Genomic DNA, 27029 nt, shown 5'->3' on the forward strand with positions numbered 1-27029 from the left:
AGGTAATGTGCGATTAAAAAAAAAGGAAGATGGATATTTTTGCCAGTTATAATCCAGACATCACTCAGGCCACAGGGTTTAAGGAGCGGTGCAGAGACATTCTGTTTGACAGAGAATACAGGAAGAATCTGAGTCTGGTACAGTGACACAGATAATTTGTGGTGACTTGTCATGCATCCTGTTGCCACAATAGCATTGGCTTTGCTCTTACAGCCTTGCCTTCACTAAGGACAGTCTGTAGAACTCTGCCAGAAAATATCTTGACCCACACAGTTGCACTGAGCAATTAGTTTTATTTTTCTCCCTATGAAAATCTCTCATTCATATGAAAATATTGGACACACAGGTGCTTTTCTTTAGTGCTCAGTGCTAAAAAAACCTTCTCATTTCTTGCACATTGCATCAGCTCAGCCTAGAACTTGTCTGAATACTTATTTTTCTGCAAGATTCCATAATATGCATATAAATAGATATTATGAAAAGAATTTTTTTAGACTTCTCTTTATTTTTACATTCAATGCATGAGGACAGACAAGGTGAATATTCATGACAAAATATAAAGACATATACTGTCCTTGAAACAGTTAACAGATAAAGTGTTTAAGAGTTTAAAAAAGTATTTTAGAAACATTGTATTTCCAAAATTTTTCATTACAGAAAATTCAGATCTTTTAGAAACATAGTGTTTAATATCCTTGTGCATTAAGCCATGTTATGAAAGTCTACAGTTGTTTTTTGTCTTTAAGAAATCTGTCTCTGCATTACCTAATAATCTTTAAGTAACCTATTGATGGAGCCAACAGTCTCCAAAATACACAGTATACACAGTTACAAACAATTGAAAAGTTATATTACAAAATATACAGTAGTGCCTTTTTACATTTTTATAGATAAACATTGCATAGTTTTCAAATATGTAATATATAACACAATCACGAGCGTTTTTCTCTATAAGTTATGAAAAATTCTGTACACTCAAACAATTATAAATAAAGCGTAAATATCTTTTAGTAAGAGTGTGGGGGTGAGTGTACCAGGACATATCATGCTGTATTAAACAGAAATACTTGTTGGAATCTGCTTAACACAATGGCATGGTATGACCTGGAGCGAGGAGATCACAGGGGAGACGTTACCAAGAAGAACCATAAAGTACTGATATGCCTGACAATTATTACCCTGATTCATTTGTAAGAATTGCTTTCCCACAGTTATTATCACTGTTCTTGAAGGCTTTACTTCAAGAAGCAAAAATAAGGTGCATGTTGTTTAAGAAATGAATAAAAGTAGACTAAAATGTTTCCTCTTTCAATGGGTGGTCAATGGAAACGTAAGATAACTTGAAAACAATTCTGGATATTTTTCTCATATTTTCCCAAAGAAACAGGGCATGGGAAATGCACATGGAATTTAAAGAAACAGATTCAAAAAGTATCCAGAATTGTGAGAATAAAATGAAGAAGATTTTTTGAAAATATAAAAATTCTACTTTAAAAATGAGATTCCAACAAAATTGTTTCAACTATATGAAGCATAAGGAAAACAACTTTAAAAAGAACATTTGACATAATTCTGCTGTTTGGTACTACATTCCAAAGAGCAGAACTATACCAAAACTAGGTGGTTTTGGAATTTCACTCTAATTCTAAGCATTTTGTCACTGGCTCACAATCAAAAAAAGTTAGAATCTCAGTTTGAATGCAATTTGCAAACACATAGTTTCCCAGTTTTAATGTTAGCATGTTAGCTTAAAAAAGTAGATGAAAACAATTTTCACTTCTAAAATGTATGCATTTACTTGATTGCTGAATTTAGCCTACTGAATTCCAAGCTCTGCAGAAAACAACTATTCAGAAGTAATTGTGTTCTAGCAGCACTGAGTAGCTTTGTGACACTAAGGGTCTTCTCAGCATTTTCGTTACACATTTAATTTAAAATTCAGCCACTAAAATGGGCTTTAAATGACACCTGGTTTACACTCAGCCATCTAATTTTTTTTTTTTTAATATTAGGGATTGGACTTCAGATATTGTCCCATACTCAGTAATATCTAAGCTGTTGAAAATCAGCAGAAGTACTGAGTGTGTCTTTGAAATGTTCTTCTCCTAACTTTGAAATTATGCCTTCTGTCAGCCCATGATTCAGAGCAGTTCACAAGCATTTACTAAAACACCAGTTAGGTAAAATTTGAGCACAAGCAGCTTCCTAACAAGTATTGCACTACCCATGGATTTGCTAGACATTGCAGTGACTGCACTCCTTATGGATTTTATTTGGGATTTGGAATGCTACATACAATTGCCAGTAAAATTCACATTATTTCCAAGTAGTGTGGTTCAGAGCACAGAGGGGTAGTGAAAACCCCTTTCTCTCCAGTAAATGTTACCAGATGCCCTGTGCTAGCCACAATCTGCCCTGCAGGCTCTCTCTGTTGTAGGTCTAAAGCCATTCTCCACTGCTGAAAACTGAAAACTCCTTTTGTGGCTCAGGCAAATGGAGCCACAGCTGCACACAGATCTCCTGGCATCAGCCCAGGCTGGCACAGCTCCCTCCTCTCCTACTTGTTCTCCTTCCTGCACCAGTCCCACCTGCATTGTGGGATTACATGGTGACCAGGACTGAAGAGGACCATCTAGAGAGAGGAATGGCCGCACAATCACATCCTCAGTCAGTCAAGACCTTTGGGAGCAACCCAATGTCTCCATACACAGTTCTTAACATTCAGTGGGCAGAGGGAGCAGCAATTACCTTTATGGTCTTTAGCCTGAGATAACAAAAGATTATAGCTCCAGTCCCCACTGTTAGAGGAGACAGAAAGGGCTCCAAATGGGCTCATGTTAATTCTTGTGCCAGAGTGGGACTCCAAGAGCTTCTGAAGGATGTCCCAGCTTTTCATTTTCCTTCAAACACATAGAATAGATTTTGTCTATTCTAGGAAAGCTACTGTTTTCCATTTTGACCACTGCAAACAGGCCAATGAAAACATTAGGATTCCCTTTTTTTTTTTCTTTTTTCCCCTTTCTTTTTCCCTCCCCCCCCTTTTTTTTTTTAATTTCAAGGGCTTCTTAGGTATTATGAAGTAATTTCTGCTGAGTCAGTAGGTCAGAAAGAGTATTCTACAAGTGCATTATTTATTGGTTTTTTTAAATTTGAATTGATTACTACTTCTTTCATCCCTCTCTTCATGGGACTGCATCAGGATTTCTTTTGTTTGCTACTGATAACATTGGAGGAAAGTACCACATAGTAGATCCTCTGAGAGCAAATCTGGTATTAGCTTTGCAACTGAGCATAGATTTTTTAGGGACTCTCAAGCTTGTTTGACTCCCTTCCTTGATGAGTGATGTATCACTGGCTTCAGAAACCTAACAAAATGTTCACTCTGTCCTCAGTGCAAGGTCCAAGGTGGTTTTGATGAGCCTGGCTGTCCTGTGCTGTATCTCTGCTAATATGCATGGATCCAATACTATAAGGCTGTGTTGTTTGTGCCTGTTTTGTCAACACAAGCTACAGCTGGTGCCCTTCTTCCACCTCGTTCTTCATCACCCATTGCCATGGTGTTTTCATAAACTTCCATAGTTTTTAGCTGCTTGTCTTTGGCACCCTCCTGTTCAGCATTGACTTTGCAACACTTGCAGAAGCCACAGCAGTGTTTCCCACAAAAAGCAAGTGAAGCCATAATTATATTGTCCCAGGGCTCTAGGGAGTGCATCCAGATAGGTAGGAAATCCCAGTTTTGGAGCTTCTCAGGCAGTGAATGTGGTCGCCTTTTCTGCATAACATTAATTACAACCACAGCAATAAAAAGAACAAACAGAGGAAGGCAAACACCCAAAAGGACTGCCCAGCCCGCCAGTGACAGAGCAAATACAAATAAAGGCAACAGAAAGAAACAGAGGAGAAGATAAAATATAGCAAACCATCTGTACTGGGCTGTTATATTTCCCAAGGTCTTGCTCATGCGGATTGGCAGGCGGGTATAAGGTATCGGATAAAACAGAATAATCCCAGAGACATTGAAGAAAAAGTGGCACAATGCAATCTGAAAGCAAAAACATTTGAGATGTTCATTAACTAAAACACCATTAAATATTCCTACCCTCATAATTACTTCCAGCTCCCAGGAAACAGTACTGTTGTCAATAAGGTGTGGAAACCATCGGATTCTGCATCCATAAATTTTCAATGAAAACATGGGAAGCGTAAATTTGATATTGCACACATGCTACAGAAAAATTTTAATGGTACAAACTTAGATTTTACAAAAAATTAGCTATGCATTTATAGGCCACTGAGGAGATTCCTGGAAGGGGACTTTGTCTTTGGATCTTTACAATCCTTTGATTCACATACTTCAAAAAATTTTTAAACAAAAATTAGCATTAAAAGGCACAGGTTTGCTAAAGCATACAGGATTCACTTGGACAGAAAAAGCATATATTGAACAAAACAGTACATTCTCTGCTCACGTTATCCTATTTTAATTTCGTAACTGTTATCAGACTAAAGTAAATATGAAAGTACAGGTGTTTATTTATAAAGGACATTATAAAACCAGTATGTTATCATGAAATCTGAGCTGTATCAAGATAGCATCTTCTCATGATTACATCTGTTTCCTGGGGACATTAAATGACTTCTGTAATTTTCTTGATTTATTTTAGTTGGTAAAAATTTTCCTATTCACCAAGGAAACGTCATAATCTTTTCACTCTTAATTGTAAAGCACTCATTCAAGTGTTATCTGCTGCCATGTTCTTTACTGGGCGGAAAATGGGAGGTCAAAGCCAGGCTTCCTACTTTTCAAATAGTTTGAGGCAAAAAGGAATTCAATAAAACCCAGTCAAAGTACACTTACAAGGAGAAAAATAGATACCACGATGCTCACTGCAATGTTGGGTAGATAGTGAGCTTGCCAGCTTAAGGATTGTGCAACCTTCACTTAGGTTACAGGAGTCCCTGTACAATTCATGAACTGACTTAGGATCCTGAGAAGAGAGCTTACAGAAATCAATAACCCTCAGAGGGTTCTCAGTATGTGGGCACTGAACTCCAAGCAGAAAAGACTCCATGCTCGGGGGTCAAATGGCCTCCCCTGTCTCAGTTCTGAATCAATCCATGCAGATCAAGACAATTTATAACAGCAAGATAAGCTATATATTGACATTCTGAGAATTTTTAATGCAACCTTTTGCTCTATCAGTTGCAGTGAATGCATTGTTTTTAATTGCACAGACAAAATTAGGCACAACTTGAACAGCACATTTGCATCACAGCCACTTTCGTCAGTTTATTTTCAGAAAACTTACAACTTTTAAATGAAATCAAGAAAGCATTGCTTTATACTGACCTGTAATGAGTATTTTAATGTACTCCCAGGGCTTGCTAAAGCTGCAAGTATAGCAGTTGTGGTTGTGCCAATGTTGGCTCCCAAGGTGAGGGGGTAGGAGCGCTCAATGCTTATAACACCAATGCCTGGGAGAAAAGAAACACGACTCAGTTGGTTTCAGAATGATGGAGAAGATAAAAGATGGGGATAAAGAGCACAATATTTACAACTTACCAACAAGGGGTGTAATAGCAGATGTGAAAACAGAACTGCTTTGGACAACAAAGGTCATACCAGCCCCTGCCAGCATAGCCAGGTATCCGGCGAGCCAAGTGAAAGGAAATGGAAAATCTAAAAAATAGAGGGAGAACACTGCTGTTAGCACAACAGAGTGATCTATGTAACAATAACACAGCAGTGAAGGCTGTTAAGCACTTAAAATGTAGTTATATTGTTTACATATTGAGGCTCAAATGATGATTTGGGGTCAGTTCTACTATTTTGATTTATCCTGTTTGCTGTGTGCCTTCTACAGCCTTGCACCACTGGATACACTTTGAGATGGATGCCAGACTAGGCAGACATTTGTCCTGGCTTGGGGTGGCATGTGTGTTGTGATACAATTAGGTACCAGAAGAGGTCAACACAAAACTTTCTGGGTGTTTTGAGAGCCTTCATTTCAGCAACCAGGTACCCACTGCATGGATCAGATCTTCAGAAAACTCTGAAGACCATCCTGAGAGAACCAAGTTGTTTGCTCTAACTAGTTCCAAGCAGATTATCTCCTAAAAATGCACTTGTTAACTCTTGCAGAGAACAGCTAATTACACTGATTAGAGAAACTAGGCACAAACCTTGCCTGTAGTCTGCAGATTTATGGAGAGAGCTGAGAAGTGAGGACTTAATCAGCTGGTAAGATGCAAGAGAACACACAGCAGATCTCAAATTAAATAAGCAGTAGCTGTCAGCTGTTTACTTTCTACCCTTGTTTTTAATTTGGGCAGTGTTCTTTGCCCAGGAGAAGACAGCTTGGGGACCACTTTGTTGCCTTCTGTATTTCTGTGTGCTCTCACTTCAACCACAGCCTCAGATCTGTGCCAGGAGTGCTTTTCTCTGCTACAGCTTCTAATCTCTCCATTAAGGAGATTATAAAGGAAAAGCAGCCTTGTGAAAAAGACCCGTAACATTTGCACTCAATGGATCCAGGCTGAAAAAACCAGCTGGACAACACAGGGAAAGACAGAAAAACACCACCATTCAAGGCTACCTTATCCTGCTGAAGAGAGGGTTAGGCAGCAGAACAGGATAAGATCATTAATTACTACAAACTTTTTTCAACTTACTTTAGAAGGAATATGCAGGTCCTATGCCAGAGCAGGCAATCACAATCTCAGCACTTTGGTGCTATCTTTTGAGGATGGGAAGTCTAAATTTCTAACAGCTAATGATTATACATCTAGAAACAGAGCCTGGACTTTAGTCTCTAATGTTGTTAAACTGCTGCATTTCTCAATCAAGCTGTTCACTAATAGGTTTTTAAATTAAAGAAAAAAAATGCTTGTGGGAAAAAATGTTGGGCAGTATGCATGATTTTCATTCAATAGTATTTTCTTTAAAATATTCCATAATGTCTTCCAGACAGGAGACATCAATAAACATGCTCAGTGTCCTTGTCATTCCTAAAACAATCCTCAGGAAAAGCAGATAGTTACCAGTGTTGATTGTCTTCTTGATAACACTCGCCACTTGTCCTTTAAGCACAGAGTTTAATAGCTTAACGATCATTATCAAACAGGAGCAGAGAACAAGCAGGGACAAAGCCAGAAGGATGAGCCCGATGGCAAGATCAGGCAGGTCTGAGTTTACAAAGATGTGTTGGCCTGAAAAAGAAAATGAATTAGCCTACCCACATTTTTGCCTGTGATCCTAAGCCCAGCTCTGGTTTTCATTCACTCCCCTAAGAAAATTGGACCAAAGCAAACACAACTTGAAGGGTTGATGCAAAGAGGGAAATGCCACCTTCCCTCCTCCACAAAAGCCATGTCTGAGTGAGGCAGGAGAGGTGCCTTCACAGAAATGCTTATAAAATACACAGCGAGCACCCTATGGGGCAGTCAGGAACTGGGTGACCATGTGCAAGGGAGAGGGGTACAAAGGCAGGAGAACATTTTGGAGTGCTCAAGCTGCAAGGTGGGGCAGCTTTTCCCAGAGGAGGCTGCATGCCTGAGCAGGGCTGTTGAAAGTCCTGCAAGGCATGCATAGGGATGGGATATCCTAGCAACCATTACAGCAAAGTAACCGTAGCTCCAAGGCATCTGAACATTGAGGGTGACATGATACTGAAGACCTCAATTACTGGTATCAGGCAGCATGGAAAGAGATCTGCCTGCAGCCAGATACCATGATGGTGCTGTAACTCCAGCTGTGCAGCTGTAGCAGAGCACAGGCTCCTCAGGCAGCACCTGCAGCAGTGCCATGTGTCCTTACACTGGTGAGGGCTTCTGGACACACCTCAGAAGTGGGCTGTTAGCACCTTTAGAAAGCTATATCCTTTTGTAAATACATTGCAGAGGAGAAGTTCTACTACTTACATTTACTGATATAGTCTGTTTCAGTTATATTCTTGAGGGTCCACGTCACATTTCCTTCAGTCCAGCAAAAGTCAGGAGATGTGCAGTTTTCGGAAGGTGGAATTGTGACATTCTGCAGTGTCTAAAGATTGCCAGACAAAGCAGATAGTTCAGTCATCTAAATACTTTATTAAAAGCTCATGTAGAATTTTCAAATTTTATTGTAACCAAGATTCATCAGCTAAAAAGTCAAAACTGTAAGCTGGCACCACATTAATGACATGGTAACATTTTGCATTCTAGACATAAATGATGATGCTGTTACCCAAGTCAATCATTACAGCATGTAAAGATTAAAATATCCCCAAAATCTTCTACATTATAATAACCACAGCACCAATCCACTAATAGCTAAGGAACTTAACTACTGATGTCAGTTTTTGTGGAGTGAGGTTCATGTTTGGCTGCAGCTGTGGGACAGTGGCATTCCTTTTCCAGCCAGTGCCACAGCTTCCTTGATGAAAGAAAGACCTCTTTCCTGACATCTCAATGCAGTGCATGGTCTGACGAGTACTGCAGGACTGTGAGTCAGAATGCTACAACACCAGTGCAGCCTCTCTTGCTGGATGAGCACAAAGTGCTTGAGCTGATTTTCTGTGCCTCAGTTTCCATGTCAGTAGAAACAGAAGTGCTGTTGCTACTTCAATTTTCATGTTCAAGGGCTGTCATTATAAACACTATGATTAGCGTTACTAAATTACTGAATTTCTGTGCACACCACAATGAAAGCTCCCTTTCAGGCCCTCCTTGGCCAGACACACTGCATTCTGACACCAGGTCCATAAGTCATTATGCAGATTAAGGAAGAGTTTGCTGACTGAGCTGTACTTCCACACAAGAGCAGCTAACAGCCAAATGGACTCTGAACCATGCTCCAAACACAAGGTATCTTTCCAAAGTGCTTGAGTGATTTTCTTTTGCAGAAATGGGGAAAGAGAAATAATATTTTTTTGCTGGGTACTGCCTATGAACACCTGCATTTGTACCTCTCTCCAGATGATAAAAACTCCCAGTTTTTCCCACCTGCATCATCTCCAGGGAGCGCCTGGATCATCTCCCACCTGCATCATCTCCAGGGAGCGCCTGGGCTTCAGGCACCCCATATCTTGTAAACCTTTACAAGCACAACACAGTCTTGTTTCTCACCTTCTTGAATTTTTTTCAAACATCTTAGTTTCAAAACAGCTTCACTACATCAAAATGTTTGTTTTGCTTTAAAGATATGGGGTCTGCATGTATTTATCCTTGCCATGGGTCTGTTTAATAATTTTTGCTAGAAATTAGTTTAACCCAGTAGGAGTGCAGATAATTTAAATTATTTCCCTTTTTCCCCACCAAGGTCAAGTCAAAATTCTGGGGGTTTCACATGTTGTCATAATTTGACTGTAAGCTTGAGCAGGAGGTACACAGACAAAATACAGGCAGCACAGAAAAACCTGTGTATCTAGAAGTAACCATTTCCCTCAGCTATACTTTCTGTGCAGTTTCCTGTCTTGTGTAGGACTCGGGGGCTCAGGCTGTGCCTGAGGGGCAGTGGGGGCACCAGGCTGGGGCTCTGACCCGGCTCTGGCAGTGGCACAGCCAGAGACACCCGCAGACTGCGGCGTAACCCGAGCAGGGTTTCAGGTGAGCACAGCTCGGCACTATCTCCACAGGTAGGGTTTCACTCCCCTCCACACCCTCATGCAATAGGAGCTGAGCACTCAATTTCAACCTCCACGGCCTGTCCTTAAGTATCTTCTGCCTCAGGACTTCAGGAATTACTTTTGTATACGTGCCAACAGGTAGAATACTCTCATTAGAGAATCAAAGGATATTTAATGCTGTAATTGCTAGTTAGCTGAGCAATGCAAACCAAACACTCAGCTCCATAGTTTACCAAAATATTCATTGGTGTAGGTCTGGGCAAGAGATTCCTGCAAGCTGCAGGGCTGCTTGGATGAAGAGGAACAGGACACAGCCCCACAGAGGCTTTCTAACCAAACACTCAGCTCCATAGTTTACCAAAATATTCATTGGTGTGGGTCTGGGCAAGAGATTCCTGCAAGCTGTAGAGCTGCTTGAGTGAAGAGGAACAGGACACAGCCCCACAGAGGCTTTCTCCAAGGGCAGTTTTCCAAGAAAGCTGCAAATAGCCAGCTACCACCAGATCACCCCAACACACGTAAAACTAAAGCTGATTAGATCAGCAGATAAACAGTGGTTAAAACGATCTTTTCTCTGGCCTGTGGTGCAGACTTTTTCCACTTTCAGAGTTGGTAGGACTATCAGAGTTTCAAGGCATTTGGGTTTGAAAGGAGTAAAATCTTGGCACCAGTCCACCAGTTCTGATAGGCAAGGGCCTGCACAGTACTGAAAGCAGCCAGGTCAAGGTCACCACTGGTGACCATGCTTGGTTTAAGTGGAGCAAATACTGCATTACATTTTTTTCATTCTTTTTCTGCTGATAAAAACCACACCCTCATTAAAAAATCTAATTTCGCAATCCTATGATAAGGAGCATCAGCTACAGATCAGTAATATATTTCCTGAGGTACCTGAGGACAATTAATTTAACATGATACTCACCACATTGGATTCAGTGACACACCAGATCTTTACCAGGCTTTTGTTTTTCGCTGATTCATCATTAGTGGCAATTGCATTTATTACTGACTTATCAAGCTTAAAAAGAAGAATAAAAATAATTTTTAAAATGCATTATTTTCAGCTTGAATCACATTCTTCTGTTCAGCTTTATTCAAATAACCCCCTTTGGAAGCTCAACCATATAAAATCTGCCTGACTCTAATGCTGGAACTCCTGCCCAACAGGTGGGAGAGGGGTTACTCCCAGGAAAAAAGGTACAACTCTGCATGAACAAACCCTTTGTGTCATTCTCCCCACATCATCCACTACCTCATCTCACCCTTTCTGTTTAATCAGCTGCTCTGACACAACTGCCTGACTGTATTTACTGTCACTTCAGAAGCTGTGTGCATCCCCTGGCCTCTAGATCCACATGATTATGTCCCATAATTTCAGTGTCATCATCAGGTCCTGTGCTGATCCTGTGGCTGTGGCAGGTTGTCTCAGCTAGTGCTCCCTGCCAATGCCCAAATAACAGGCAGCCTTCCCATCCATCCCACACGGCTGAATTTGTCCTCACCTGCCTTCCCAGCCCTCCTAGCTAGGTCTGCCATTGATACAGTGAAACGTGGAGGAAATGTAAACTGGAAACAGAGCTGGGGCTTTATGAAATGTGAATAAAGGGAAGAATTCATCTGCTAATGAACTTTACCCCAAGGACACAGAGACAGGAGTGGGAAGCCTTCTCATACTCAGAGCATTTTGATTAGTTGTGACTGAACCAGGTAGGCAGCTTCCTTGGAGTGAGAAAGAGCTTACCTCAATGATGAGCTTTGTAAAGGGGTCTGTGATAACTTTTAGTAGCTCTGGAGCATCCTCACCACTCTCAAGGTGAAAGGACTCAACTATAACATTGGTGAGATGGAAGAGATAGCCAGTAATGACTTCAATGGGTAACAGTGCAAACACAGCTAGCCAGTTAAAGAAATCATGGATTGTTGCCCCAGCAAAGGCCCTGCAAGAAGAAATTAAAAGACAGAGCTGCTTTTAATTAAACAAAATATATATAGCATAAATTAGATATTAAATGATAAAAGTAGAGATTAAGGGCATTTCAAGGTGTGAATAATTTAATTTCTGGGGTCAAATGTGATAGCTACTTTGTTATGGAGTGCTAGGTTGGCTCCATACTGTTGACCAATTAAAGAGCCAGACAGGTGAGTAAAACAAGAAAAACTAGAAAGCACAAAAATGATCATGAGGCTGCCAAGAGTACTTTTTTGAAGAAAGAAGTGGCTGTACAGCCTGTATTTGTTTTGCCTCTCACCCATTTTTAGTACATTTTTAATCCTCAACCAGTCATTGCCCCAAGACCTGTTCTGCCTGACTCCTGGGGCAAGAGGGCTTTGCAGCTCTCCCACAGGTTTCTGCAAACTGTTGGTATATAGGTCCCTTCAATCTTCTCCTCCAAAGGCTGAGCAGCCACAGCTTGTCCCTCAGAGGCTTTGGCTAAGAGTATTTCAGTATGCCCAGTGCACCAAAATGACAAGGCAGCAAAGGCTCCTATTGCTCCCAAGCTTACTGCCCATCCCCAGTCAGCCTCCAAGTGCTCCATGAGCTCTCTCAGTGGCAATGTCAAGTGTCAGTCTAAAAGATGTCACTGTATATATCTGACAGCCAGAACACTTCATTTCTGTACAGTTACCAACTCTGGCTTTCTGCAGACTTTAAAAGCCTTCAACATTGAAATCCCTTTCAAGGAAACTAGACCAAACTCATGTAACATTAACTTCTTGTACAGCCCTCCCATAACTAGCACATAATAAAGGGTGGGTGGTATAGCAGGAGCACCTGAAAATTTATCCCTGTGTAAGATCGTTACAAACAGTGAATTCTTACAAACCCACAAAACTTTTAAAGGAACATGATATGTTTTTCTTCAAGCATATGAAGCCATACATGTATGGCCATGCTTGAAGACTTTCCATGGCCATGCTTGTGACTTTCCTGTCTAGAAAGGTTGAATGGCTGTAGTAGTGATAGGGAATATAGAAGAAGACCTACAAAAATTAAAGAAATAATTTTACAGATCTAGAGTTTAAGTACAATACCTTCTAAATTCATTCCTGTCCCCAGCTTGCATAAGTGCCACAATTGTGTTTGTAACTGAGGTGCCAATGTTTGCTCCCATGATGATAGGGATAGCTGCTCTAACAGTCAGCACTGGAAAACAGAAATGGAAACACTGACTGAAAAAATCATATTATCAGAAAGCTCTATGCTTCAATGAAAATTTCTATTACTATCAGTGAAACCCTGACTTCCCTTAATGTCAGTGTGATGAGCTGCTCCAATCCAAACAAGTTTGCTTTAATCAAGCCCCCTGGGAACATGGCACTCCCATAGTCCCATGGTCCCCACTGACACTATGGCCCATGGTTATCCATTTTCATCACATGTCAGAGGGCCAGAGTAAAATAAAGTCTCTTCTTTCCCAGGCATTTACCTACTTATTGCAGAATTTTGAAATGATACCACAGAAACAATGAAGTTCAGTAACTGCTTAACATGAGAAAACAATGCAGATAATTCCAAAATTAAGTCATTCAGTGTCAAGGCTTCTAATGATTTTCATTGCAGTTGTGATTTTTTTTATTATTACTAGTACTACTACTACTAGTGCTACTACTAGTATTAATACCATTATGATTGCTTTTTTAAATTTGATTTTATATCAGCTGTGAAAAACCTTTCCTCCTGTCTCTATTCTTTTACCCAAAGTTTCTACAATTTGAACACAAGTGGGAATGTTTGCACCTGAGCCAAGGTTTATGAGTGATCTCTAGGAAGATTCTGTAAGCAGACTTACACGTGGAGGACACCATGCTGACTATAATGGATGAGGAAGTGCTGGAACTCTGGACCATAACAGTCACCAAAACTCCAATCACCAGTCCCGCAACAGGATTCGAGAGCACTGAATCATCTTTAAATATGTCCCCTGCTGCTTTACCTATTAAAAAAACCATATTCTCAGAGTGAGGGAAGTACAGGGAAAGTCCATAGAAATTATCAGTGTTTAATTCAAGATCATTCAGCCATTTAATTGATAGATATATAACCATGTTTGCTATCCCAAAAAAGTAGGATGTAGTCCAGGGATCCATATTCATGTCCTGGACTCTCAGCTTCTCAGTTTTTAGAGAATACTTTATATTCTCTCATTTCAGTGACTATAAGCCTTGCTGAACTCTGCAGAGAAGCATATAATGCCACAGCCATCAGCAGAAAGACTGTAGGACAGAAAACCACCCATACCTTGATTTAAATGTTATTACTTGGTATTTTTGAGATACTGAATTAAGGGAAATGCTTTTACTAATACTTGTTAATTCAGTTTCTGTACCTTTCTGTGTTTGCAAAATACTTCAACAGAAGTGCACATATTTCTCTGATAACCTGAGTCCATCACCTGAATTCAACACTTGGAGGTAAATGTAAAAAATACATTTCAATAGTTTTCATCTTTGAAGGATTTGGGGGACATTTCAGTGTTAGTTGGTCAATAGCACAAATTTCGTATTTCACCTTGTTGAAATGTCTTTTACATGAGACAGATTTATGTACAGATGTATTTTTTTAAACTGTCACTGAAGTAACAGGAAGCTACTGGGAAATTTGGGCCAACAACCCCTATGTCAACATCTCTTTGGAATTTGAGAAAGAAAGACCCTTTCAAAGAAATGAAGGTCAGTGTTTAATCTGAATCTATGTCTCATCACATATGAAATATGTTCTTGAAGAGTGGGAGCTGTAATTAAGTGTCTCAGACAAAATTTACTGCCTTATTAGTTTATTCTTGATATTTTAGATATTTTCATACCTCCTACCAGTTGAAAAGCAGAGCTCAGTACATCCAGAGAACACACGAACATGTAGAGTAATCCAAGCAGCATAATGAACTTCCCTATCCCATAGAGTACACGAATGACTTTGCCTTTTGTATCCAGTTCTGCAAAACAAATATATTATGTATAAAAGAATAATTTGAATTTTTCTCTGGAATATTTTAGTGCACAGGAAAACACATTGGAGACAAAGACAGTGACATGGCTCCAGTGTGTGATTAAACCCAAAAGAATGTTCTTAATCACATTTTAACTGCAGAAGCAGGTATTTTGTTTGCCTACTTTTACCACAAAAAAAAAAACTTTTTGGTATGTGACAAAAGCCTTATGAAATCTGACATTGACCCTTGGTTTTATAGTCATCCTACTGAGTAAAAAAAGACCAACAGCTGCCTGGATATAAAACTGTATTAGTGCTGGACTGTTTTACATATATCTTCTCATGTTTTAAGGAGCATAAGAAGCATGATTTTTGGATTTTTCTTAGCTGACAGTATTATACACCCATTAACTCTTGAAGAACATGAGACAAGTGATGGAAAAACAATATAGGTAACTTATTTACAGAGAAATGGCTACCTGACCACTTGACCCCAGTGTCCTGCAGTTCTGGCAGAGCCCACGGGTCTTCTTCTTCTGGTCTTGTCTCATCTATCAAAGCTACTGTGGAAAATGCAGGTTGAATTTCCCCTTTATTTCCAAGTGAAGCCACGTTGCCTGACAAAATATAACATTTTTAAAAATGTTTAATTACTTTCCATCTTCTCCAAGGATCCCCAAATCCTATATAATTTTTATAACTCAGAGTGAGCACATTACCTTTGTGATTTTCTCCTTCTTTCCCAGCCATGTTCTGGTTTTGTTTGGAAGAATCCCCAATATAGTTATTGGTTTCAGGCTTTTCTACCTCTGGCCAGGGAGCCATGATCTGTGACTAACAAAGTGGTGTTGATTGAAATGCAAGTGCAGTCAAAATATTCACCTTATAAGAGTCTATGTGAAAAATGTGATAAGGATAAAGAACACATGAGATGAGAATTAAATATAAGCAATTTTCCCTTGAACACAAATTTTTACTAAACTTTATGAGTTATTCTTCTATTTGGGAAATTGATTTATCAATTATTTTCTAATAATAGTTTGTTTATTTGTGTACACATAAAAAAATTATTTCCATCTCACATATATATTTTCATACACTTTTAACTGTCATGAAAGCAAATATTCATCTGCTTTCCAAAAGGTAAGCATTTCTTCTCTTTAATTAACTTTAACGCCTTTCAGCAAGAAGTCAGAGAATTGTTTTATTTTCTTCCTTCTTCTGGATTTAAGCAACTGCCTCGTAATTCAATACACAGACCTTTACCTGGCAATTCAATACACAGAAAGAAATGTTTTAGCAAAAAAATTCTTCCCTAAAGCACTGCTTAGTTTGGATCGTGAATGCTAAACACAATGCCTTGTTGACTTCACTGGTTCATTCCCATGGAAACATGAAGAGGAGAATCCTGGACAAGGTGGAAGAAGAGCCCAGGGTTTTGAGCTTGCTGAGTGCCTGGAGAAGAGGACAATTAGAGGGCAGTGGCCATTTGCAGGTCTGTAGTTGCCTGTAAGTCACAGCTGATGCTGCAAACGAAGCTGAGCTGGTAGCAGCAAGGTCCAGCTCACCCATCTCACACAGGCTGTCTCTCTGACCCTCTTCCTTCCTGGCCCCTTTCTGGGCACATTTGACATGCACTGTATTATTAATCAATAATAACTTAAAAAGTTATTACATCACATGTCCAGATCCTGCCAGCATGGGTGCAAGCACACATGACAGACCTGGTCCAGGCACAAGAGGATGCCAAGCCTGGAAGAGTCCTCCCTATTTACTTCACCAGTATTGGAAGCCAGAGGGAGAGACGTGAAAGAGGGGGGAAGTGGCTATGGAAATATGAGCCAATATGTGCCACAAAGCTTCTGCCTTTACAGACTTGGTGACATCAGCCAGCACATCCGAAAACTCCTTGAAAGGATGGGAGAAGTGAACCCTGTCCAGGAAAGCCTCACCTTCAGGCCTGTCTCTTCCACCCTCTCTGCCACACAAGTCAGTCAGAGCTGCCCCATGACCAGCACCCACATGGCTAAAACCCTGGTCAGCAAATTTGCCACCAATGCTCCTCAAACAGAGCCCCTGTGCCCAGCCTCCAAAAGTCAGAGCTGGTTTCATGCTCCCATAAACAAGGTTCACCGGCAGTTAGCAGTCAGTCTCAGGGAGTATAATTAGTCATTCATTTAATCATAATCCTTTATGTAGCTGATGGTGAAAATGTTTTGTCCCTGCCCACATCAGTAAGCCACACATCCTCCTCCTTTAGCCGGGAAGGAAAAGTCACAAAATCACTTGTGTCTTACTGTAACACAGGTGGGTATTGTTTTCTGGCACTCCACAAAGAAAAGAGTATCTCCTCTTCCACATTACCAGGAAAAGTTATTCTACAATTCCATTAGTAAAAACTACACGTTTCACATTCTTTATCTGTGGTGTAAGACCCAGAGCAGCTCCCAAGATACACAAAGATCTTCGAACAGATGAAAGAAAGTCATTCTTGCTTGTTTCAACAAGGGTTCCTATTTGCTTGGAGCAAATTCTCGCATTTCCATCCATGCCAAAACAACCTCCAACCCCACCCAGACAAAAACACCTCCATCTTGTTAAACAAGTTTCATTTATATATGTTCAGCATTTAAAGAGTTATTTAAAAAATAACTGCTCTACACAAGTGATTCTTAAGTGAAATGTAATCATGAAAATATATTGGAAAGTCAGATGTGAAGCTGCAACTTATTCCAGCCATGGAGACACGGAATATGCTGGACACCACCATCCCTAGAGATGCCATCAGTACTACAGCTCTTCTGTTACGCTTAGTATGGAAATGAAGGATTCAGCCTGCATTATTACTGTATGGAAACTGAGCTGATACATTCAGTGGAGAAACTGGAGCTTGAAAACTTCAGGAGATGAACAGCCTCTATGTCTCCTAAATAAAGTCTCTCCAAACAAGAATTTGGCAGAGTTTTTTTCCATAATAAGCATCTCCCGTGTTCTTGAGGTGCTCAGGAGCCCACAGGTATGTAATGTATTATTATTGTTTTTGCTTTATGTGATTAAACATCATAGAATGAGAGTTAATCACCTCTGTAGAGGAAGTTTTTATAGGTATGTATTTAAAGTCATTCATATGAGCCCTAGCCAACCTCTGATTTGAGAAGGTAGACTTGAATACTGGAAGCCTTTACAGCATTTGCCTTGAGCATTTGGGTTTGCAGAGGCATTACTAGAACAGCCCATGCTGTGTGAGTGGTATTAATGACTGATACTAGCAGAACCATCTATACCCTTGAAGCCCTCCCACAGTTGTCAGCTTTCCCAGATTCCAGCTCTTGTTAAGAGGAACAGCTGAGAAGACAGTGGAGAGACACCTGATACTCTCTGCTGGAGTCCTAGCCACAGCTACTTACTGTTAATTAATCGCTGTGCTACAAAGATAATCTGCATTCTATAGTTTTCCCTTTAAAGAATTTTTCCTTGGCCCAAATACAGACATTAACACCTTGAGAAAATACTCAGAAGACAATCTGTGTGCTCTGGGGGAGCAGAGCAGTGGGGTGGCAAAGCGACCGCATCGCTCCCCGGCTGCTCACGCTCGCCTTTGGAAAGGCTGACGTCAGCTGTGGTAGAAAAGACCAACACTGCTGACGCAAGATACCAGTGACAATGAAAACCCTAATAGTGGTTTACTTCTGAGCACCAAAGACAACTGCATGCAAAGGAACATATTAGAGAGCAGGCCAATGACAACGCACGCTGGAATGGCTTGCTGTGCTCAGCTGGACGCACCGGTCCAGGTCCAAAGGCAGGAGAGCCACAATTGCTGGATGAGGCTCTGGAGTGATGAGCTCTGCCCACCCCCGTGCCAGCCCAGGTGCCTCAGTGCCACGCAGCTGGTTCCTGCCTTGGCTGGCAGCACACCAGCCAGGCTGCCTGCACCCAGGGTGCAGTCACGGAGCTCACACCAGGGCACTCATTGGTGCTTGGGATATCCACCTGTTGGGAGCGGTACTGAAACGGGAGCTAATTTCCTCCTGAAAGTGGCAGGTCACAATATGCTATGCATATTGCAAAGGTCTGAAAACCAATGCCTGTGCAAGATGTAATCCAGTCCGTTTCAGTGAACCTCGTGGCAAATCCTCTCACACCATCGTGTGTGCTTCTTTCGTTGTGAGTATAATCTTTCCTTGCCTTTGGAAAATGCTAACCATGTGTGACACCCTTTCTAACTTCAAAAGAAACTGAACCTTCCCTCTCCTAAGAGGGAGATAGATGGAAAAAATCAATGGCATTCCAATTCTGAAAATGCGAGAGAGAAAAACTCAGAGCCAAAGTGGGCTCCTGTGGTTTTTATGTCCATACTCTTTCACTACAGCATTTCAAAGAGTTAAAGTTTCTGGGGAATTATCTGAGCAACACTAGGTGTCATGCAGCTGCCCTACATTGCATTCCTCACTGACTCACTGCGCTGTAACAGCTTTGCCTCTGTTGCAGAGCTGCACTCTCTGTGCTTTGCAGTTCTAAATCAGAAACAGCTGTCAATCTATTTGTTTTGCTGGACTTAACACAGCTAAATGAACTACCACCTGTGTGTGCCCGGCCGGTATTGTTCAAACCTCTCGACCCATGACAGCTCACCAAAAGGCCACATTGTGCCTGGCATAAGAACTACAGAGCAGCAAGCCTTAAAGAAATCTCACTCCTGGAGAACAGACCCAGTCAAAACAAGATAAAATAACAAGTACTGAAGGAAAGAGCAGTATTTTCAAAACTAACTGATAATAACTACAACCACCAACATGACCATGCATGCACCTACAGCTGCTTAAGCAGCTCCATATCAGATTTTGGGTTCAGCCAGGCTTTCCCCATTCTCTCTCCCTCTCGCTCCCTCCTTCTGTCTCAGCTTTTCTGCAAAAGTGCATCTCTTCCTTATCATTCACCACAGCACTAAAGTTTTTATCTTAAAAAGGGGTTTGTTAGCTAATCTGATATCCAAATATATGACTCGGTAAATATGAATATTTATCACACGTACTTCATAGGAATAAATACCAACCTACATATCAGCCTTTCTTATACAAAGTTTGAAGAAATATTGTCTTTTTACTCTCAAAATGTACCACTTGCAACATAGAAGCACATTATGTAGAGACAGGAAAAGAAAGCCTTTCAGCTAGCACAAATTCATTCAGTAGCTTTACGTCAGCTGATAGTTTTGCCCCAGAACCAGTTCCATGGCAGCCACAAAGCCCCAGGTGCAACAGAAGCAGTAACAACTTAAATAAACACCAGCAATTATTCAGCCTTGCTAGGAGCAAGTTCTTGTCTTTGCTCTGGCACCAGCCGCTTCCTTGGGGCTTTTTCTTTGAATAAGGCTTAGCCGGGACGTAAACTTTCAACTCATGCAGTAGTAAAGGCAAGAAGAGATATGCAAAAGCTACAAAAACACTGTGCTCAATTTTATTCCTATGAACCTGTAAGGCTCATTGCTCACAAGCCTGAATCTAACACACAGCAAAACTAAAAAACCACACAAAACAAACTAGAAAAGAGAACTATTATCTAGATATGTGCAGGAAGAGAATAAATCCCAAAGATTAATTTTGAATTCACAACCAAGCAAAGCACTGGAGACTACCCCCAAGGAGCCAGAGCCAGGAAATACCAGTGAACTACTTGAAATGCCTAGTAGGTATTTAAATAAAACAATTACTTCTTCAGAATAAAATGCCAAGAAAATTAATAACCCCACCAACAAAGAAATAGTACAGATCTACCCCATCCCATAAACAAAATGCATAGTAAAGAATAAAGAAAGGAAAAAATGACATTAAAAAGACTTACTGATCTAATGGAAGAGCTGATAATAAAAGTTACTGAGAAACCAGTTGATTTCTGCCTACTGCCACATTAGTTGAGCAAACTACATCAGAGTCTAATGTATTCCTTTTACCTCCGTGTATCAAACCAAATTAGCATAAGAAAATGTTTCCATCGAGGACAGCCTGACACGGCCGTGGTGAGGCACACAGGCTTTACAGAAGATCTAAGCTAACACATGAACTGACCGTATTTCCTTCCAATGTTTCATTAATCATATCCTAGACATTTTCCATTATCCAATATCATTGATTACTATGACTTAAAATCTCACTTATTTTCAAATAATAGTTAAATAAATACTTTCTTTTGATATAGGCTTTCTTCTTTTTGGGGGGGGGGGCAAGGACTGGCAGCTGCTAACAAAATACTTTATTTCTTTGTCATATTTAATAAGAATAAACCTACATAATTACAGAAAAAAAAGAGAACAGTTTATTTTCAGAACTATGTTTTTTATCACTTCCTTAAAATATAGATGCAGTCAAAGGAAAACAAGGTAAAAATGTTAAGAAGAGGATGACATTTCACATGTCACTCCAGTACCCCACATTACCTCTCTCTTGCCATTTCTTGAACTGCAAAGAAGAGCTTTAGATTTGCAAGCTAAAAAGTTCAAAAGAGAAGAAAAGAAAACTCAGTCTTAGTTGCTTTTACTTACCACGACTTAATTCCGAGACAATAGAGTGAACGGATCAACTGGGCAGCCACTGAAACCTGCAATATATATAGACAGGTGTTGAGCAAAGTTTGCTTTCATCACTGCACACTAACATTCCTATTTTACAGTCCAGAGGCACTGCCTACCTGCAACTTAATGATCACAATAAAACTTTTTTTGCAGGAGTGGGCAGCAACCAACACTGATAAAACTATGGGTTATTTCACACTTATCACATTCTAAAAAATGTCCCATCAGCATTTAAGTACAAGTTACAAATGTGTTCATGTGAGTGCTGGAGAACTAATTGTTCCAGCCTGAAAAATTGCCATCCGCCTGATCATTCAGTAATCTTTTTTCCAATAATAATTTTCCAAAAATATTTTGCAGTCTCAAAAGTCTGTCAAAAGAGTTTGAAGGAGATGTAGTACTGTTATTTGTCTGTTCAGGTGCCTATTAATCTGCCTAAGAACAGAAGTGAAGGAGAATCAGATAAAAACGGTGTAAGTAGGAAACACGTAAGAACTCCTTAGAACAGAGGATGGAGTTTCATTCTTATCAGTGCTCAATGTTTACAATTAAGGCGAGCTCATTAGCATTTTGGCTGTGGCTCTACTTCCAAAGTAGATTTAAAGGTGTAAGGACACCTTTGATAATTGCATTCAGAAGGATAGAGATGAAGACAAATAGATGATAAAGAGATATGTTATTCAATAAACCAGTGTGGTACTATAGATTAGACAAAGCAGCCACCAGCAGTGCTGTCTGTTCTAGTGAGGATCATCTGAACAGGGAGCTGGAGAGCTGGATGGGAGGTGGAGGGGGGGGGGGCTGCATTAGGCACTGCCTTTATTATCTTTTTTTTCTGTTTCAGTAGGCAACTTACACTGAGAAAATAAGCCTTAAACCAGCCATCTAACCAGCAGATCTGCTTTGTCTGCTTGTATGCAGTCATATCTCCCAGCAGCTTAGTGACTTAGTAACTCAGTAAAGTAAAACTCTTGCTTTTTGCACCTTTCAGTCCCGTGGAGATGCCCAGCCTTTGGAGCGGTGAGTCACAACTTCCCCTTCTCCTGAGTCGGCGTCAGAAATGTTTAATAAGCTGTGGCCATGAGAGCCTCTGCAGCCCCGTGTGCAGCATCACATCCTGGCAGCAGAACCACCAAGCACCTCCCCTGCCTGCAAGTGGCTCTGCTGCTGTGGACCCCACTGCCCACGCTGCACTGGGCAGGGCTGATGGTGTAGCCCAAGGATGGAAGCGTCAGCCCTGCCTCACCCTCCCCACTTGCAGTTCCTACAGAGGTGGAAAGGATGAAAAGGAAACAAATTTCTCTTCTGTGTGAAGTGGGGAACTATCCAAAAGTGGAAAGAAGTAATGGGAAAAGGACCCGAGGTCGTCCTTGGTGATTCACAGGCTCAGTTTCCTTAAAAGAAGTGTACTTTAACATTACATCTAAAAACAGTGCATTTTAAGTCATGCCCAACATGCAGGAAATCAGGTGAATCTTTTAATTGGGAATATTTGTATTTCTTTGAGTTATGGCTTATTCTCTTCTGAGTCACTGGTTGTGAAACCCAGCTTTTCAGAGGGGGAAGTTATGAGATGTGCACATTTCAAGTAACCCTGCCATGGCTCACCCAGAATGTGGTGATGTCCTTGGCAGTGTTTTATTCCAACATTGCTAATCCCATTTACTAAACACAATCCTAAGTGCAGACCAAGTTAACATTTTAGGAAGAGAAAAATTCTATATCAGACCTATTGAACTAAAAAAAAACTTTAGGAAAGAAAGAACAGTCATTTATGCAAAGGCAGACAATCTACAGTCTGTCTTTGGAAGTCCAGGGTGAATCTTCTGCAGAGTCACTCTGAAAGAGCCTTCATAAGAAGTTTGTCACAAGGGATGAAGGTGGGTGTTATTTGTCCCAGAAGCCCTCCCTTCATTCAAAATCAAAGAAGCTGGTGTTCTTTCCAGAACACCAGGGCAGTCAGAGTGATAGTTCAGACTGCTTGTCTGGCACACACTCAAAAGATGCTGCTGCTGCTGCTTGGAAGTATAAGGAATTATCTTCCCAATTTACAGCTTACTTTGAGACAACTGACCTAATTTTAATAAAAATATTGGATAGGAAACACTTAATAAAGTAAAGAAAGCAAGCAAATTTCGAGGGTCCTGGTTTCCTCTAGCAAAGGTGCTAGATTACTCTGCAGCTATTTGGAATAATACCTGTGAAAATCTAGCATTTAGCAGGAAGTGCAAACACAGAAAATGTCTTAAGCACAGAATAACAAAAAATTCCTAGCATGTGCAAATTCTGTGAGAGGTGAACTCTGTCCAGTCACTGTTATATGTTGCAAGAAGTTATGACACAGAAAAGAAACATGTCCACATAACATCTGTGCTACAAGTTCCTTACAGATCTCCCCCACAAAAGGGGTACCTGCTGTGCAAGTGTCAACCCCATCCATCTTTAGAACCCAAGCCTAGTACAGTAAACTAAGTGCACCTAAGTCACAACTAAAACAAAAATAATTACAAGGAAGTAAAAGAAATGGCCATTTATCCTGCAAAGATGTGTCAGTGCAGTCCAAGATACATATTCACTAACAGTAGTACTAATGTGATGAGGTTTGCTCTTTTAGGAGACGCAGCTTCAAAAGACAATAAAGGGTCTCACCTAACGTCAGGAGAAAAACTCTCTCTCTCTTACATTTTAATTTCAGTTTTAATATTCCACAAATCCAAAGAATCCATAGCTAAACAATGTACATTCAAAAGCGTGGGAATCTGGAAAACAGCTATATGGCTCTTTCCTGAAGGGAACAGGCATAGTTTCCATCATTTGGAAAGAGAAGTGTCTATTTTCTCTTGTTCAGAAACCTTGACCAAATCTAGTTGTCTACATTTGGGAACAACATGAGTGTAAATCAGCCTTCCTTCTTCCGGATATGTAAAACACAACGCTCTGATCATAAAAGAGAGAGGCAAGTGCTGATTTCAATAGGAATTATAGCCAGAAGAGTTATTTGGTTAAGGACTTACACCCATTCAGCTGAAAAATATTTTCCTTCTTTGTGTAGTTACCTGGAAAAATTTAAGTCCTGGCTTTATCTATTGTCTGAAAAGTATTCTTCCTATAAACATTTTAGCAGTGAACCTTATCAATGAAAACACCCATCCAGATGTGGTTTTTGAGTATGAACTTCCATAGTGGTACCCAGCTGGGTATTTATTTGGAAACAATATTTGTAGCAGACTTTGACCCTGACATTATATAAGAAGCTTTGACTTTGTAACAGAGGGTAAGTGCTACAACTTTGCTGTTCACTAATTAATTTATTTTCCATTAAGAAGTGTAAATTTGTCTTTGAAGGAAATCATTGGCTTTTAGCTGCCCTGCACTCTTCTGCCTATTACTGCAATACTCTCAGAACTTTTTTTTCCCCAATATTTCTGCTATAGTTTGGAATAGTAAAGAATAACTCCTAAGTCTACTTTGACAGAAATAAGAAAATCCCTAATTTAATGTATAAAGAAACTGAATCCTATCACAGGGTTCTCTATTACAATACTGTGCATTTCATCTAACATGAATGATATGCAAACAAATTTAATGGAGTTACAGTAGTCAACATACTTCTAGAACTGAGTAATGAATAAAGTCATAAAGAGAGCATTCAACAGAACCGATGCCAGGAATGGAATGGGGAAATAAAATGTGAACTGAAAGAGTCACAAAGAGAAAAACTACAGAAAGGGCTTTCAGACATACAAAGGGAAATAAATGTTTCAACGCAGGAGAAATAGTTTTTATGAAGCAATTATATGGCAAACAATGTTAGACAGATAGAAGTGTTTGAAAGGAAAAAGGAAACCTCTTTTAGTCTTACAACAACTGAGCAGTTCCTTCAGTATAAAATAAGTTTATTCTCATTACCACCATGTCTCAAATCTCACTTTTTTTTTGTCAGTACAAATGCATCCTTGGACATGAGTTAAGGAGGTTATTTTGTTCACATTTTCCATGATAGCTATGTTTTCCATTAAAGTAACTTATTACAGTTATATTTATTGTTCCTGAAGTATCTTATTTTAACATTCTGTTTAGTTGATGTTTTGCTACAAGACGCACAGTTCTCAACATTTGCTGACATGTAAGGGGCTGCTCATCTGGAGCCTGCAGCCCAGGTATTGGGGTGAGAGCTTCCCTGCAGGGGCAGTTCTGCTTAGCCCAGAAGCCCAGAGCTTCTGACCCTCTCTCAGAGGAGGCATGGCCAGAGGCAACATGGCACAGGCTAAAATAGGGCATGAAAAAATAGTACCAACAGTAGCCTGCATTTGATTTCAGAAAGAATGCTAAAAGTTTGCATCATGTAATTTGCTTTGACTACTAAATCCCAGATAAATTTTTAAACTTTGTGTACCATAGCTGTTTTAAACTTTCACTTCTTGTCTGGAGTGTATAACTAAAAGGTTTAACTAAAGGTTAAGATAATTCATTAAAAAATAATCTCCAAAACAAAGACCTGGTGATGCTTTGGCATCAGAAATTTTTAATCACAAAAGAAACCCAATATTATTCCCCTCCTGCTAACCTTTCCTTACACTTTTTATAGTCTTTCCCCTAACCTGACCCCGACCCCACACCCATCTTTCCCCACTCCTGCTCTCTCTCTCAACCACTCTTATATTCCACAGCCTCTGGTTACCTCCCACTTTGGTCACACATGAATGCAAGCAGCACCTTCCCAACAAACAAGTGATGGGGAAGAGGAAGAGAAGTGAAAGGAAATGTGAGAGCTCTTAAATAAATAATAATATTCACACTCTTAGGCAAACTTTAATTTACAGATTCAAGTGCTTTGGGAAAGTAAACGATGTTGGCTCCTTTATTATTCACAGACAGTTTAAATATATGCTTAATTTTAAGAAATCCATTGTTTTCCTCCTGCATGATTTGTTAACTCTTGGCTGACACTGGGCATGGTGTTGCTGGTAGCAGGACAAGCAAGTATAATTACTGTCAGCCAGCTGAGCATGATTGCAGAGCCAGAGGCTTCATCTCACCTTTCCCAGCTGTGCACTCCTGAGCCTGAGCTGTGCAGCCTGCTGCCCTCCCCATGCTGCCTACAGGGCAGTGCTCAGGTTCCACACCCACGCCTATTTAGCTTCTCCCCACATTAATTCTGCCAAAAGGCAGATTTGAGGGTGGCATAAAATGAGGATTTTGGACAAAATAAATTGTCTCTCAAGAGCACACTACTCATTCAAAGCCATATGCACTAACTCTGTACAAAAATGTATATTTCAAATAAAGTACGAAACACCTCAAACTCCAGGTGAAAAATTACAACCTTTTTCATCAGTGACACTGTTCTGTACTTATTGCTGCAAAATGCTTGACAATGTCTCATTTCTGAGCCTTCATGAAACAGCTTTTGGACAGCTCTAGGTGACTTACCTAAAGGTGATCTGATGCCATAAGGTGAGGGAATCAATATCTTTTCTTTGAAATTAGTTGCCATACAACTAATTGTCCAACTCACTGATTCTGTACAAGTCATTAAACTAGATCTGCAAAATTAACAGCAAAATCAAACCATCTGGTATTTAATAAATGTCAAACACAATTAACTTTCCTTAATGTATAGTTTATAATCAATTACCTGTGATTATCATCTAATACAAAGGTCTGTGAATGTATCTGGAGAAGGGCAATAAAGATAGTGAAAGGCTGGAAGGAATGTCCTGTGAGGAGCTGCTGAGGGCTCTGGGCTTGTCCATGTAGGAGAAAAGAGGCTAAGGAGTGACTTACTGCTCTCTGTGTCTTCCTGAGGAGGGGAAGTAAAGAGAGAGAGAGCTGATCCCTTTTCTTCCCTTCTCCAGGGATAGATGCATGGGAGTGGTGTAAAGCTGCACCAGGAAAGACAGCACATTAGGAGGCATTTCTT

The 27029-nt window shown here is 40.2% G+C and overlaps 1 protein-coding gene across 4 annotated transcripts; it reads right to left on the minus strand.

The window, feature by feature from the left end:
* Positions 1 to 1951: 1951 nt before the first annotated feature.
* SLC34A2 (solute carrier family 34 member 2) lies at positions 1952 to 22109 on the minus strand. Of its 4 annotated transcripts, none has more exons than XM_064418470.1 (14): positions 22091 to 22109; positions 21077 to 21132; positions 15255 to 15369; positions 15015 to 15152; positions 14411 to 14539; positions 13397 to 13540; positions 12639 to 12750; positions 11347 to 11542; positions 10528 to 10623; positions 7921 to 8041; positions 7042 to 7209; positions 5564 to 5680; positions 5351 to 5475; positions 1952 to 4042 (listed from the first exon to the last, which is right to left on the minus strand). In XM_064418470.1, the coding sequence occupies exons 3-14, from the start codon at positions 15358 to 15360 to the stop codon at positions 3467 to 3469; spliced, it is 2028 nt and encodes a 675-aa protein (XP_064274540.1). In that variant the 5' UTR covers positions 15361 to 15369; positions 21077 to 21132; positions 22091 to 22109; the 3' UTR covers positions 1952 to 3466. The 4 variants fall into 4 exon arrangements, with proteins under 4 accessions (XP_064274540.1, XP_064274541.1, XP_064274539.1 ...); XM_064418471.1 differs by lacking the exon at positions 22091 to 22109 and adding an exon at positions 21223 to 21612 and having other exon boundaries at positions 15255 to 15428; XM_064418469.1 differs by lacking the exon at positions 22091 to 22109 and adding an exon at positions 21223 to 21611.
* Positions 22110 to 27029: the final 4920 nt, after the last annotated feature.

The sequence above is a fragment of the Passer domesticus genome, chromosome 4, assembly GCF_036417665.1.
Source record: "Passer domesticus isolate bPasDom1 chromosome 4, bPasDom1.hap1, whole genome shotgun sequence".
In the NCBI taxonomy this organism is placed as follows: domain Eukaryota; kingdom Metazoa; phylum Chordata; class Aves; order Passeriformes; family Passeridae; genus Passer; species Passer domesticus.

Excerpts from the sequence above, each read along its gene's own strand:
- SLC34A2 (XM_064418470.1), bottom strand. The coding sequence starts at position 15,360 with ATGGCTCCCTGGCCAGAGGTAGAAAAGCCTGAAACCAATAACTATATT. Across the intron at positions 10,624-11,346 it reads TTACAAAGCTCATCATTGAG|CTTGATAAGTCAGTAATAAA; the intron begins GTAAGCTCTTTC and ends CTTCTTTTTAAG. Across the intron at positions 5,681-7,041 it reads CAAGAAGACAATCAACACTG|ATTTTCCATTTCCTTTCACT; the intron begins GTAACTATCTGC and ends TCTATTTTTTAG.